This window comes from Aulonocara sp. 'chitande type north' Nkhata Bay, linkage group LG6, assembly GCF_057382095.1.
Source record: "Aulonocara sp. 'chitande type north' Nkhata Bay isolate Kocher_YH1m ecotype deep benthic linkage group LG6, A_spYH_male_GT1.1, whole genome shotgun sequence".
Taxonomy (NCBI): Eukaryota; Metazoa; Chordata; class Actinopteri; order Cichliformes; family Cichlidae; genus Aulonocara; species Aulonocara sp. 'chitande type north' Nkhata Bay.
The window spans coordinates 23392875-23406690 of record NC_141349.1 but is presented as its reverse complement, the minus strand read 5'-3'; the positions used below and the strand labels follow the sequence as shown (position 1 = coordinate 23406690).

At 38.4% G+C, this 13816-nt stretch overlaps 1 protein-coding gene across 1 annotated transcript in view; it reads left to right on the top strand.

Moving 5' to 3' along the window:
• The window catches only part of ctnna2 (catenin (cadherin-associated protein), alpha 2), a 333673-nt gene that overhangs the window by 233030 nt on the left and 86827 nt on the right, over positions 1-13816 (top strand). Inside the window, exon 8 of the mRNA XM_086295702.1 lies at positions 799-879. Within this exon, the coding sequence (XP_086151828.1) occupies positions 799-879 (81 nt within the window). The remainder of the gene's footprint in view (positions 1-798; positions 880-13816) is intronic.

Sequence of the window (13816 nt, the reverse complement as noted above, 5' to 3'; positions counted from 1 at the left end):
TTCATTTCCCAATTGTTACTTGGAATAAGTTTGTTTCTTATTCTTTTAGTGACACCTGTTGAGTGCATATTTTTAATAAAGCAATAACCTTTATTTATTTTAATCATAATAACTTCCAAACCAAGCTGCCATTGAGAATCGGAGAGAAAAACTGGACATTCGCTGTATGCATTTACCTAAAAATGCCTTTCTAAGCAAAAACGGTTAATGCTTTAAATGAACAAGCAGTGACATGTAACTGAAGGTGGAGCGGCTTGCTTAACCACGTTTTTCGATGAACACAGTTGGCATATTGAGTCATAGTAGCTTAGCAACTTTAACTAGTTGATTGGTATGCTGTTACTGGAAAGCATGGAAGTCTAAAACAGCAAGAAGCTCTGCACTGCTTGTTCAGTGAAACTCCCCACAGTCAGGTGAAATGAAGCAGCTTGTGACTCTGCGTGTATCAGGTGAAGTCTACACCTTCCTAAAGCCAGCAGTAGGAGTTGGCACTGACAGGAAGTGCAGCGCACAGGGGCACTGGCAACAACTAAAGTAACACATGCCAGATAGGCTAGTTGCTGGTGACATTACACACATTTTCTGATCTGTTTTCACTGACTCTGCTCAGATTAATGACCTCTTGTAATGTTGGCAAATGATTTTGTGGGGAAGTGTGTTTTCAGTATTTACAATCTGCACTGAATATACCAAAAAAGTGAGAAAGAACTGAAAAACTCACAAGAACTGTAAGATGTATTATATTGTGCGCTGGAACTCCACTAACCTGTTTCTACTTTTTTGTTTTTGTTTTTACAGACTGGCAGAAAAGAGAAAGGTGACCCCCTGAACTCAGCCATTGACAAAATGACCAAAAAGACCAGGGACCTGCGAAGACAGGTGAGTCCTTGCCCGCAACGTCTCAGATCTACTGCTGATGAAAACTGTTTTTTTTAATTAATACACCTCTAACAATAACCTTCACTATTTTTTTTTTACTGCCACTATAAAAAGAGAAATACCAGCAATATTCCAGTCCATCTCAGTGCTATTTCAAAAGATCAGGTCACAGTTATGTATTTTTCTAAGTTACATATTTGGCAAATGTTTCTCAAAGAGCATCACATAGTGTATTTATTAGAGAATTTATTTATTGAAGTTGACTTCATACTTTCATGATTGTTTATAGCAGGCATATACTAAATATGGAATTGAGCTAATTAAGCTTATAAGTATGGCACATAGGAACAATATTCCTTTGATGGTTTTTCGTTGGCTTTGTGTAGAAATGAAGACAAATGCCAAACAGTTATGTATGTATATATACAGCACTTAACTTTATGAGACCACTTGTCACAAAAACTGACAAAAATGTATTTAAACTTCAAATTGTTTTAATTTGTCAGGCAAAAAAAACCCAAATTCACATTTTAATACCCAAATTTAAGCTTCTCTGAGAAGTCAGAAATTAATAACATTCAACCACTGAAACCAATGTTTGTGTTCAGGAATGCAAGTAAATAACTCAATAATTTGGCATCTTGGTCAAAAAATAATGCTGTGATTTACTATTTTTTCTGCTTTTCTTTTTTTTGTTATAGAACTGTAAATCTGAAAATTAATAGATAACAACAATAATTATATTTCAGCATTAAAAATACAATTGTAAATAAATAACTTACTGATGGATTAACCTTTACACAAACAAAGAAAAAAAAAGATTTTGGCAATTAGCAATGCAGCTAATATAGGCCAGCTGTAGCATATATCTCTTTGCAGATGCAGGGTTGTAAACACTGGATGGACCGGCAATATGCATATAATAGTATATCATATCATTGCATCTGTAACAAACAGGACCAATAATTGTTATTGACCGAGCCCCTCTGCCACCTAATCGTGATAAGCAGCATCAGTGGTCGTGGGGATTCATTTGAGACGGTGCTTTATCTGACCCTAGACAGGTCACTTCTAATAGGAAAACAACAGAAAAGTGTTCATGTAGCTTTAGAGCAGACAGAACCACCTTTAAGACTCAGACCAAGCAATACCTGCCATCTGCTGACCCTATGTGCCGCAATCTTTGATAGCTAATGATACCTTTAGTCTGGGGCACTCCAGCTCTGCCAGCATCATTCACTTTTCTGCCAGTGGTTTTGTTTTCAAACTGCTTTGAGATTTCCTCTTATTTGGGTTGGCTGCACATCATGAACTAACAACTGACAAGAATTGTAATGAATAAAATTAATATCAGGCCACATATATAGCATTCAATTCTAATATTGTATCATGAATCTGGATTAAAAAACCAAAAAAGATTTCTGAAGCTACCTTCTGGTGGTGAATAAGTACACGATTCCTGCTGTGATACAAAGTGTCAGAACTCAGAAGCAATGCTGGTTCCTTTCTCATCTTCACTACAGACAAGATTAATCTGGCTTTCCACTGCTGGATCTTACGCAGAGGAAAAAAACAGCCAAGACACGACAACACTTAATGAGTGCGCACAGGTGTCTGTTGATGTAATACTGTGACTGCAGTGTGCTTTAGAGCTACTCTTTCAGTCCTAATCAATTATACTGAAGTGCAGACTTGAGTGCAGTTGAACCATCTTCTTGCCCCCCCCCCAAAAAAAAAATAAAATAAAAAAAAAAATAAAAAAAAATCAGAACATCAGTTGTGTTCAATATTCCGTTTTTCCACCGTCACATCTGGCACTTCTTGGAAATCGACTGTAGCAGCTTCCTGCACAAACGAGCTATGGCTTTGTCTTTCCTGACCTCTGAAGACCCAGAGGATCATTCCAGATGGGAGGCTATAACTCTCCCTCCCATTGGGCTTTTGGTGGGGCTGCCTGACAGGCTGGCAGGCGGTATTCACTCTGACAGGATGTTCTATTGACTCAGGGGTTGGCTTGACAGAATGGGCGGTGTGTTTGAGCTTTGAGTTAAGATGGGAGGGCAAACTTGCAGCACACTTGCAGGCATTACATAGTGCTGTGATACTGTAATTATGTCAACAAAACACATGTTGAGTTTAGCAAGTCAGTGGCACCGTGTAGAGACACAAGACCTTCCTGAGGGGAGGAGCACGGTTTTGCATTTGAGCATCCAAGTTTGCGACATCTCCATTGTGTAAAGGAGGGATCAAATAGCAGAGCAGACAAGCACAGATGACAGACAGCATTTCTAAAAGTGGAGCAGGTAAGACCAAACATGCTGTGCAACAACACCACCAGAGACATGCGACATTGTTTTCTCTTTCATGCTGTTGTGTACACATAGATAGCAATCATAAGCTGTTTCTTATCCGTGGACAATTCAGCTGATATCTTTTCCGCCCTGATTTTGTTTTCTTGGAAAGAATAAACTCTTGCGATGCTTTCTAGTCTGGTAGAGGAAATGCAGTGCGGCTTAACCTCACAGCATTAAACAAATGTTAAAAAAATGTTCAATTGCCAACATTTTATATATATTTTTTGCTTTTCATTCAAAAAGGGAAACTGAGAAATGCACCAACAAACATAGAGCTGGCCTTTATGACTCAAAATTGCAGCCTGGTTCCCTGTTATTCCATTCCCAATGATTACACAGTTGGTCTTTATTCACAGAGTTTCAGTTTTTTGTATCTTCTTATGAGAGACCTTCAGTGAAGTGTGCAGTCAAGTTATTGTTATTGTAACGCCTCAGTATGAATGATGCCCGTAGTTGGTAGAAGATTGCAGCATCTCTTCAGGGAATATTTTTCAGTCATGTCACAAACACTTGTACTTAGCGACGAACCGAAAAAACTTTGGTGGTCAGGGTCAGTGTGACCTTCATCCTATTCTCTTAAACACAATATTGCTTGACAAGTTAAAAGAATTTCTTCAAATTCTGCAGAAATACACATTTGTACGCAAGAGATGAGTAGTCGGTGGTGAGCAACAGCTCAAATTAATCGACTGCAATAAATATGGTATGCTCTTTAATTTACATAAATTAATAGAATTATATAATTGTATAAGTAGTTTGAGGAGCTAATGTACTCCTTTTTCACCACAAGCCTATGCTGTAGGCACTTTTGAGGCTCGTCTGTGGCCCTCAGCAGAGTAGAGTACTGTATTAACCCATATGGAAGAGATATATATAAATCTTATAAAGTTTGTATCTGTCTTGTGTGAAAACAGATATAAGATCCCTTGAAAATTTATATAAATGAAATTTGTATGTTCTGGATACTTACTAAAACAATATATGAAAGTAATGAGAAAGTGGCCACTTTCATGAGTAAATAATATAAGCCTTATATGATTCATTATATGAAGTAAGCTACATCTTATGCAAGTCTTTTATAAGTTTTTTCTATTTCTTTTCCATATGGGAAAATTTGCAGTCACCAACACCCCTTAAAAAAGGCAAACATGTAGGCAGTCTGACTAAGAAAACCACCTGTGCACACACTTTTATTTCTTGACAAAATCAGATCACAAGTTGTTGTTTAGAAGGCAACTTTACATAAAACTGCTTCCTCATAAAAAGTCAGTACCTTACCTAACAAAGAGCAGATGACGCACAGCTGCAATATTGCAATGAACACTGTTTATTGAGAGTAATGCTTACTGTAATTTAAGACACAATTTGCTGGTTAACAAATTAATTGCATCCACGGTAAACTAATATATAATATGTTAAGAAAGGTCCTTGTAAGGTTTTGCTCGGCACATCAAGTAATCTTATTTGTGCTGTGGTTTTCACTTTGCTCCAATACAGAGTAAATCCTTATGTTCTCGTAGAACCAGCCTTATTGTTCTTATTCACTGTTTTAATCAAAGTACACTTGGTATAATTAAGAAGCCACTGCTGCTATGTCTTGTTTGTATTTTTTTCCATAAGTGTGAAACAAATTGCTTTACTACTCACTTATGATGCTCATGCAAAAGAGAAAGTAAATGGAACTCCATTAGAACATTTAAATGCAATTAAAATGTAACATAAAACTAACTGAGCTTTGACCTTGAGGCTTCTTAACAGATTAGAAAAATAAAATGTCAAGGCCGGGCTAATGAGTGATTCGAGTATTCTGAAGCACAATAATTAGCCCATCAACTCAAGCTTGAAAATTAGCAATCCAAACTGGCATTTGTTTAGGAGAGTGGTCATTTCTAAAGTTCAGCTTATTCATAAACAAGCCATCATTTCTTTATAATATTAAATGCACGTTTTAAAGCACTCACTTGACTTTTTCATGACAAAAACACTGTAATTATTTGTTCTGTGCCACTACTGTTCAGAGCTGGAGGTAAACAGCATGTCACTTTAAGGCTTGGCCACTTTCAGACATATATGGGGAAATATTTTGTGAAATAGGGGGGAAATGTTAGATTATAATAAATGTATAAAGATTTGCAGCAAACCCAAAAGCTCTTAAAGCATTGGGTCTTTTATAATGCCCCTAGTTTTGAGTTTACCAAGTCAGCCTGCATTTGTGTTCAGCACGAATGCACTAAAAGTAAGTTATTGCATTTAAATTAAAGGCCTGTTTGCCTCAGTGCACAAGTAAACGGTTTCTTATTACAGAAATATCAATCTTATTTCGTCTGTGATCGTTTGACTATCTTTAAAAAACTAAGGTTGGGGTAGGTCCACAGGAAGCAAACTGAGGACCCTGGGAGAAAGTAGTCATTTGGCCTCTTGAACAGAGAAGAGTGTGGAGTGCTTTATTCACTTCAGAATATGTGTGAAATGTGCACCTACTCCACAGATGTAAAACACATTTCCACAAAGAACTTAGTTCAAGCACATCAGTTGCCATCCAATAGTTATAGGTAAACTCCCCCCTTTTCCTTTCTGTGTGTTTCACACTGAGCGAGTTGATGGAGACATTGTTTTCTCCGTACCTGTAATCAACGAAGCAAGCAAAACAATTGAAAAGACATGTTTTGCTTGAAATAGGAGGGTGAGTGGACTTTATATAAGGCAGGCATGAAGAAGCGTGTATGTAAAAAATATAAATAACAACACTCATCAACCCTTTAAACTATAGTATAATTCTGAGTTGGTTTTTTTCTCTCTCTTTATTAACATTCACTTGATAGCCAGACCAAAAAAGCCATTGGAAATGAGCCATGTGTTGAACCTCCTGTCATCTTGTCTGTAATGGATGCATCTGTCAAGTCATCTCTCTGGGCCATTTTTTGACTGATGGCTGATTCCAGGATTCCCTATAGCACAACTGCCTCGCATATTTTGCCTCACAAATTTAGTTTTTTTTCACTCCGTCCCCCTCCTCTCTGTCTGCTTTGGGTTGTTGAAATCATTTCCATTTTTGCTATTAGATTGTTGATTGGTGCAGCTGTTTTTTAATTGTTTAGGGTTTTCATGTTAAGGAGAAACAGCTGGCACGAATCTTGTCAGCTGTAACTCTTTGTTTAGACTAACAATTTCCAAATTATTTTTGAATCCCTTTGATCCGTTTTTTTTTTTTTTTTTGCAAAGTGTTCAAGTATTCAAGTTTCATTAGCTATGGTAGTGAAGATTCCTCTTGGGGGGCTGCAAAACACATATTTTTCGGATTCGTTTATACAATTGTATATGGTCACCAGCCACTTTATTAGGTTAAACTTGCTAGTATCAGGGTGTACTACCATGTTCAGAGTTGCTTTAATTCTTTGTAGCCTGGATTCAGATGCTCTATTGGATAGAGATCCGTGACTGTGGAGGCCATTTGAGTACAGGGAACTCATTGTCATGTTCAGGAAACTAGTTTGAGATGGTTTGATGTTTGTGACATGGCATGTTATCCTAATGGAAGCAACCATCAGTAATGAATGTGGTCAACAGTACTCAGGTACGCTGTAGCATGTAAAAGATGCTAAGTTAGATCATACTGAGATAAGATAATATCCCTGACACTAGAGCAGGGCAATATGACCAAAAATATTTATCACGATATACATTTGAAAACTTGCGATAACGATATAACTGCTGATATAATTGACACTAGACAAAATACTTTACAACTCCACAACTTTATTAGTGCAATAAACCCCATCAATGTATTTTCACTTAAACAAGCAGCTGTTTTTTATGTGCATTAAAGTTATATAAAAATTTAACAGTGCAAATGCAAAATCCTTGCTGACAGTTGAACCAAAAGGCATTTCCAGTGGAAATTGGCCGACATGTCCTCAGCATAACCATGTATAATATCCACAAAACTTAAAAAGAGGTTATACACACACAACACGATAATATTATGTTGAAGCACAGTGCGTATCACTCCGCGAGGCTCCTGCTTACAATAGCCGTAATCCTCCGACAATCCATCAAGCGGTGCAGGTTCGTAGCTTAGCAAAGTCGTACTAAAACATTTGACAGATTTTCGTGTACGACATAAAATCGTTTCGAGGTCAGTAAACACAACCAGAATTCATACATAAGGCACATTTTCAGAAAAATCAAAGGATTGATTTTAAGTGTGCCGTATTTTCCAAACAACACGGTAATAACGACGGCCCGCTAGCATGCTCTACCAAAAGTAGTGCTTTGTTGTGTATCTGACGGACGAAAGCTAAACCAGTTCCACACCACTGAAGTTGCAGCATTTTTACAAACCAATTCTGGTTCATCCGTTTCATTTAACGATCCGCTTTCGCTCTTCTCATTCTGCGTCTCCGCCAGGTGCGTATGGAAACATAGGCACTGCGCATGCGCGTTTTACCCATATTCTATCGCGATATTTCATTTTCCTATCGTTGCCCAAAATTACAACGGTATTACTGTGAACGGTATGATATAGCCCAGCCCTACCTGACACCATCATGCCACCACCAGCAGCCTAAATTGTTCATATAAGACAGAATGGATTCATGATATTTATGCCAAAGTCTGAACCTACAATATGAATGTCACAGCAAAACTTAAGACTCATTGGATAAGGCCGTTTTTGTTGTTTGTTTATTTTTGGTGGGCTTATGTGAATTGTAGCTTTTGTAGCTGACAGAAGTGGCACCTAGTGTGGTTTTCTGCTACTGTAGGCCATTGAAGTTTAGAAATGCTCTTTTGCATATCTGGTCAGCTCAAAGCATTTAGGCCATTCTCCTATGACCTCTGGCATCAATAAAGCATTTTGGTCCAGAGAACTGCCGCTCACCTTTTCAGAACATTCTCTATAAAACCAAGAGATAACTGTGTGAATAAACCTCTGTAGTTCAGCAGTTTCTGAGATTCTTAGAGAAGCTCATCTGGCCCCATCAACCATGTCATGTTTAAGGTCAATAAAATGACCTTTCTTCTCCTTTCTGATGCTGGGTTTGAACTTCAGTAGGTTGTCTTGGTCATGTCTACATGCATACATGCAAGAAATAATAAGCAGCTTTACTTAATCAGTCAGTGAATGATTGTACATCAAGTTGTGTTTTTACACATCAACATAATCCTAAATCCATGTTGTATGAATGTCCCTGCTTTGATTACATTTGAGTACAATGCAGAAAATGTCCAAGTACATAAATAGAAAGATAAAAAAATCTAGACATCAATATCCTGTTTTCTATTTTAAGAACTATAAGATGCTTTTTGGGTGGCCCAAAAATCTATGTGTGAAAAACTTCCACTTTAGGACCTTCAGGGCTATTTTCAGGGCAAAAGGAACCTACCCTGAGAAAGTCTTTGGTAGGGCTAGAGGCTGATTGGTTTTACTTGAAGACAGATAAAAGTGACATATTTAAAACTCCTGCAACTGAGTGCAGGCACAAGAAAGAAAAAAGAATGGGGGGAAAAAAAGAAAATATAAAAATATAGGTCAGAAATACATCGAAGAGGCGTTGCAGGTTTTTTCTTTCTTTATTACACCAGTGATGAAGTCCAGAGAGATTTCATGTCAGAGAAAGCTAAAGGCAGTGAAACAGACAGAGAATGTGAGCAGGAGAAGTAAAAAGGGAAAGAAGAGAACCAGTAGCGTTAATGAAAACAAAGCAGTGAATGGGAGAAATAAAATATAAGTGTCTGATTGTTTAATATTGACGACATTCTATAGCACTAAAATTACGTGTCTACACATTTGCACAACGCTGCAGGAAGGTGCCGCATTGCTGGGTTTTTGCAACTGAAGACTAGTCTTCATTCTGTCCACTGTTGCTGCTTTGTGTGCGTGCACACAGACCTGCAGGTACAGAACAGAAAGAGATGGATATAGTCGAGAGACAGAGAGCAGAAAAGAGAGTCGGAGACAGACAAGAAAATAGTCCGTATGTGTTGGAAACACGGCAACAGTAGTTCGAAGGAGCCTTTTAGCAACCTAAAAAGGTTCCTGAGAGCACAACCTCCGGACTGATTGGAAAATGAACCTTTTCTTCTTTTTTTCCCCCCCATAGTCAAAACACATGTATGCTAGGTTAACTGGAGAATTTAAATTGGCCATATGTGTGGATTAAAGGTAAAATGCCGTAAAATGTCACTTGTTGAGTGCTTTGCACAGTTAAAGCTAGAAGAGCCCAATAAAACTGCCAGTCCGTTCTATTTGAATCCTTACTTCTGCTGCATTTTATCTTGTTTTAGAACCCTATAAGTTTGTTTATAGTGGTTACTCCACTAACTCCAATGACTAATGAGTCTTGATCATGCCCCAGTGAAACATGGCTAAAGCAGACCCTGTTTGTAGCAAATCATCACAACTTTGTAATCAGACTGCAGCCTGCCTTTTTTCCTACTTTTCCATCTCCAAATGTGGCCCCACTCTTCTCATTACACTTGCTAATAATGTACATTTTCAGTGTGTGACATTAATGATTGAAATGCTACTAATCAATGTAGCAAACTAGGTTAGTTAGCCACTGCATATGTTGTAGAATTTTGGATGAGACACACAGTAGATAAGCTTTACGATATTAAGTAAAAACGAAACAGCTCAATAAAGGTTCATAATGGATAATGTGTAACCAAAACTATGTATTTAGGGTTGCAGCACAGTTACCATTCACCATGCACCACTTCTGCTTGCCTCCTCATTGAGTAACTAGAGGTAATTAAGCTGGGCTTAGAAGAATAAAAAGATGCCAATCAGAATTCATCTGCTCAGGTTTTAGGACAGACTAGCGATGTGGCGCTGTAACACACTGCGGAGCACAGGAAAACCTGACTTCACACAGAGCACAAATGCTTAGAGCAAGACAAGCACCATTTTTCATGTTGGATACTTCTGTTAGTACACTTCCTTGTAGTACACTGTCTACATAGTGGCTTTGAGCACCCCTGGTTAAAGTTTCGGTTGCTATCAATAAATAAGTGAGTAAAAGATGACCTGATTTCCAAAAGGCATAAAGCAGCCTTCTTATAGCCTTCTCCTGTTTTGCGGTTATCAATTATTAAAATTTTCAGAGTGCTATGCAGTTGCTTAGAGAAGCCCATGGATGCAGATTGCTTAGACAAGGTTTCAGGAGTCTGAGTATTTAAAATGCTTTGAAATTTACATCACTTGGCCTTTTCAAACGATGATTGTGAACTTGCTAATTAAGGTCTGAGACCTTAGTAAAAGTTATCTCAAAGCTCAGATCTCTTGGGGTGCCCCAACTTTTGAGTAGGACTCCTTTCCTTTTATTCATTCTAAAACTGTACAAAGCAAAACCCATTGCTTAAATGTTGAAAAAAATGTTGTATTGTGTTTAACTGTATGCCTTTTGGAGATCAGTTCATACCACCCCACCTCCCTTTCTTTTATTCTGCTCGGCTTAGACCCTGCACCCACCCTGGTTCGGTTCCCCAGCCCCACTCCCCCCTAAACTGCTACTTTGGTGTCTGTTTTTTGTTTGCCCTTAAAAAATAATAATATCCCGGTTTTATTGTTAGAACTGGGATATTTATAGTCTCTCCCACTTTTTCCTTCCTCTAGTCTCTTAAGAACAGATCGCACTCAACTTTTTGACCATTGTGGGTACACCATCTGGATACTCATAATGCACTGCGTGTTGTAATAATTGTCAGCGTGAGCGTGCTTATGCACTCATACTTGCAATTGTAAGTAGGATTCGAGACATGGCAAAGTACTGTGTGAGTGTTTTCTGTTATTGCAAGCAAAGTAGGGAAGGACAGTGAGGATAGAAATGAGTAAAACTGGAATAAAGGATCATAGTGCACCTACACAGTGTGTGTGGATAGAAAGAAAGAAGTATGTTGTGCTTAAAATTGGCTTTATAGATTTCAGCTGTAGGCTGAAAATGCATTTTACAATGATTCCTCAGGTCTTTGAAATCAGCCTGTAAAAATATAAATGTAAATACCAATATCATATATTGATATGATAAAAACCTCTTTTTTCCTCACAGTCACTTCCTATGCTGATCAACTGCTGACATACATAGATTCAAGGCAAACATTCTTGCGTGCGCCAGTCATTATCTGTTGCAAAGAAATGAGTTAACATAACATCATGGCTTTGTGACCCTGAACAGACCAGAGCTTAGAATGAGTCAGTCTCTCTCTGATTTGAGCACACTGGCTTCTTTCCTCATCTCTAACACATTCGTTCCTCTGTACTAAAGTTTCAGATCACTAGTTTCACAAATGATAGTAGTAACTACCTTAAATAGTACATTTCTCTATACCTAAATATTGTAATCACTTTAATGAAAATAATTTTTATATATTATTTTATGAAAATAATATTTAGGCTCTAACATGCTCTATATGAAGAGTCCTGAGGTCCATAAAGATCATCATACCCTAATTGAATTTGACTGATTTCACCACCAAGTTCCTCATCTTGACTCTTTTTGTCATTGCTGACATTTTTAAAAGTGGAAGTTGTGTTATCAATCCGGCCAGATGGGCAGCTTTGGAAAATGTGAAGGACAGGATACATTTTTGACTTTAAACTATATTTTCATAGATTCCTCGAGCTTATTTTTACTATACCAAAGTAATAAAGTAATAGATAAACAATTAAATGACAGAAAGATTCCAGGTTTTATACATTTTTGTTGTTGTTGTTGTTTTTTAAATAGATCCTTACTGGAAAAAATGGGACATCTTCTGTGACTTAACAAAAACTTTCAGTATTATAATTACAGGACAGTCTGGGCAATGAGCTACCAGAACCTTTTCTATAATTTGTATAATAAAATTTAATTCGAAAGAGTTGTGCTCACAGATTTCTTTCATTTACTACAGCAGCTTTTCTTTATCATATAGAAAAACTGAGACACTCTTTTTTCTTATTTTACGATATCTCGGGGAATAAATGAGCAGTTAAACTTCTTGACACCGACAGGAAGGAGAATTTCACAGATGAAAATGGGCTTGAATGTGAATTTTTTTCGCTGAGTTTCCTCTCTGAGTCCTCAGGACATTACAACAGAACTCACTCCAGCGGTTACACGTTTACGGTGCACAACCTGATAAATACTGAATAAAACTGACGAGCAAGCTCATGGTCTAGCTCCCCACCTGACACTTTGCCCTTGGGGTTTAGAAAATGTGGACTCTTAAACTGCTGACAACTGCTTGGTCATAGCTGGAGTCCAGGCTTTCAGCACCTGCCTCAATCCTTGAGATTCACAGGGAGCAGAGTGCAAATGGTCATTAATCTAACAATAATAGCTGAATTGGAAGCTGTCTGGACATGCCCAGGAAGATGACTTTGAACATGATCAAATTTTAATCTGTTTATATTTTTTATAATTTATTGGTAAGAAAAAAAAGCATTTGAGCGGACATCTTGAACAACGTAGGAGCTTTGTTCATACACAACAGAAATAGCAAAAACAATATTAGATAACAAATAATTACTGGCATTACCAGAAACCAGAAACTTCCTCACTCAGCATTAATCATGAAGCATCTCCACAAGTACGTTTCATCTTCTGCAAACACAATAAGACAATCAGTATCACTCAGTGAACTGCGTGTTGAGACTATACATCCACTAATGCAGACTTTCCTAAAGTGTGGGGCCCGCCCCCTAGGGGGGGCGCAGAGCCATTGCAGGGGGGGCGCGGTATGAAAATGGGGGGAAAAAAATGCTTGGACACTGCTAGCATGGGGCGCCCACACAAACGCAAAGCAGGAGATGAGATGAGATAGCCTTTATTTGTCAGTTGCAGGTCTTTTGCCCACAACCGAGATGACAGACCTTGCCGACCGTACATACAATACACAAACATCACATTGGGGAGACAGGTCAGGCTAGGTAGCGAGGAAAAAAAACATCGAAATGTGTAACACAAAAGGATAATACAGGAATGCACAGATATCAACACACCATAGCACAATAAACACAGACAAGCAACATGGGAAAGTGTTCCAGTGTGTACATCTGATCTGGGACCGCTGCAATCTTCGACTGTGCCTCCAGCTGACCCGATGTCCACATCATGGGGGAGGTAAGCGTTGGAGGTGGCGTTGGATCCGGGGTAGGGAATGTGATGCGTCAGTGAGTGCATATGCATGTGTGTGCGTGTCCATAGTTCAGCTGAGACAGTGTCCTTCATCCTGCCAGGCTAGGTAAACAGTCTTCCAGCCAACCCAGGTGGCCTTGCATGGAATGGGAAGGAACAGACTCAACACAGTCGTTATCAGGGTGTTTTGTTCGGCTCCAGCCTTGAGCCCACAGCTGGCGCCGAAGGGGTAGCCGGATTATGATGGTAATTTTTCTTTTGCAACAACTCATGAGAATTTCAAAGCTGTTCTTTAACACTCCGACACTGGTCTCTCAATCTCAAGATGAAGCATCGCTGAATATGTTTCCAAACCAACTTCATTCTAAGCCAAAGACTAGAAAATATGGTGAAGCATATCTGCCCTTTGGTTTCACCTGCACAAGTGCCAAGGTAGGTCTCCCCTGCAGAATTGGTTTTCTGGGC